The following is a 1,907-nucleotide window of genomic DNA, read 5'->3' on the forward strand; positions in this document are numbered from 1 at the left end:
ACGAGGGGTGGTAAAAAATCAATTTTTTGAAGGAAAATAAATGTAATTATCCACATGATTGCAATAACTTTTTATTAAAATATTGTATATGTAAATTTAGGTAAAGTTGATGAGTGAGACGAGTTAAATAAAGTTAAATATGGTACAAACTCTCGTCACCTTTACGTAATTTGACGAGAATATTTTAAATTTTGGAATTCGTGCAAGAAGATGAGAAAGAATTTGGTTACACATTTGAAGAGAATTATCCGATTGACAGTTTTAAAAACGAAAAGTGATGGATGAGTTTCGACCTCTCTCTTTGACAATGACCTTTCCATCTTTCCTCAATATTTGGATGTGTCCAACGGTATTATTAACTTCTGCACAAATTCATAGAGGTTGAACTTAATTAAAAATAATTACTCATAAATAATATTTTATTTTCACTTATAAATAGTAAAGACATGTAGCGGTATGATTGCTAACTAGACAATTTTTTCATTGATTTGAGAGGTTACAAATGACGAATGGTGAAATTTAATAATAATTCAAAACAAAAATTGAAGTCAAGCGATCCAACTAGAATTAACTTAAAGTTTAATTATCAAATTGAGACAAATTAAAGTTTAGTGAAAGAATCGTACTTTCGCTAAAAGTTAAGTAACCGCATATGATATTTATCTAGAATAGTTCTGTCAGAAAGTATGTAGATGTTGGCAAGATGTGATTGGCTGAAAAAATTGACCACCTTTTAAATAGTTCGATAATAGATTAACATGTGACAATATGTCAATAATTATATCAAACATTACGTGCATGAATCATTTACCCAACCTGAATTGATTGAAAAGGAAATGTCATGAGAAACGTATTAAGCTTTAGTACAAACCTTTCATGGTGGACCTTGCGCACCTGGGCTGGCAGTACAGTATGGGCACAAGTCTCTATTTCAAGAAAATCTTATCCTTCTCTACTGTATATAAATCAGGCTTCAGTTTTCTGCAACTCCTGTACATTAATCACTATTAATTCAAAGAAAGAAAAGGAGAGTTTGTAATGGAAAACAATAAGCGAGTTGGTTCATCTTCATCATTCACTAACGATCTGTTTGGTGTAAAGGAGTCGTCCCCATCTTCAACTTCATCTGGAATTTTCTCCTCAATCTTACAACCTCCATCGAGGGTAAATTTGATTACCACTTTTTGATGGGTGCTGTGTGCAGCTCTTTTTGATGTTTTAATAGGATATTGTGGTTTCTTTATGCATTTGTTCATAGCAAGGATAAAAAAACATTGGCAGGTGTCATTCTAGGTTGCTTTTGTCGCCTGTATTTAATGAATTTTGATGAAATTCAAGTATTTTCCATGCAATTAGATGGGAGAAAGGTATTCCCAGAATAAACTTGAAAACAGTTCGATCCTGGTAGCTGAGTATGAGAAAGCATTATAAATGAAACCCGCAATTGTTGCCAATTCCAAGTTTTTCCTGCTTATGATAAAATTTGGTGTTATTTATTAAATTACTTTGTTTTGTAGTGTATGTGTGTATAGCAAACATTACATTTAATGGGAATGAGAGTTTTGCATATTATAATTTTTGTTAGGCTTTTCTGAGTCCCTATTTCAAAGAGGAAATTATTTTACATCTGTAAATTATCCAACTATGATCAGGTTGGCACCAAGAACTGCTCGAGTCCTGAGCTCATTGATGCAGTGCAAAAGCAGTTGTCTGGGAGTCAGGCACGAAACAGAGAAATTCATGGTGAGGCATACAATTCAGTTTCTATTTTCACACAGAATTTGGATATGTTTAATATGAATAAACATGGATGGGCTGGCTTATCTAAATAAACCCTGCCTGCTGATTCTTGGACTATAGAAAAACTGTTGTTGATGTGCAAATTCATATATAACCGAGCCCTCTCT

General features: G+C 32.9%; 1 protein-coding gene across 1 annotated transcript; it reads left to right on the top strand.

Annotated features, from left to right (window-relative positions):
• The first annotated feature begins 895 nt into the window (after positions 1 to 895).
• LOC111379937 lies at positions 896 to 1,873 on the top strand. Its single transcript, XM_023003381.1, has 2 exons — positions 896 to 1,164; positions 1,653 to 1,873. Exons 1-2 carry the CDS (start codon positions 1,039 to 1,041, stop codon positions 1,830 to 1,832), a joined length of 306 nt encoding a protein of 101 aa, XP_022859149.1. The 5' UTR covers positions 896 to 1,038; the 3' UTR covers positions 1,833 to 1,873.
• Positions 1,874 to 1,907: the final 34 nt, after the last annotated feature.

Source organism: Olea europaea, unplaced genomic scaffold (genome assembly GCF_002742605.1).
Source record: "Olea europaea var. sylvestris unplaced genomic scaffold, O_europaea_v1 scaffold20667, whole genome shotgun sequence".
In the NCBI taxonomy this organism is placed as follows: domain Eukaryota; kingdom Viridiplantae; phylum Streptophyta; class Magnoliopsida; order Lamiales; family Oleaceae; genus Olea; species Olea europaea.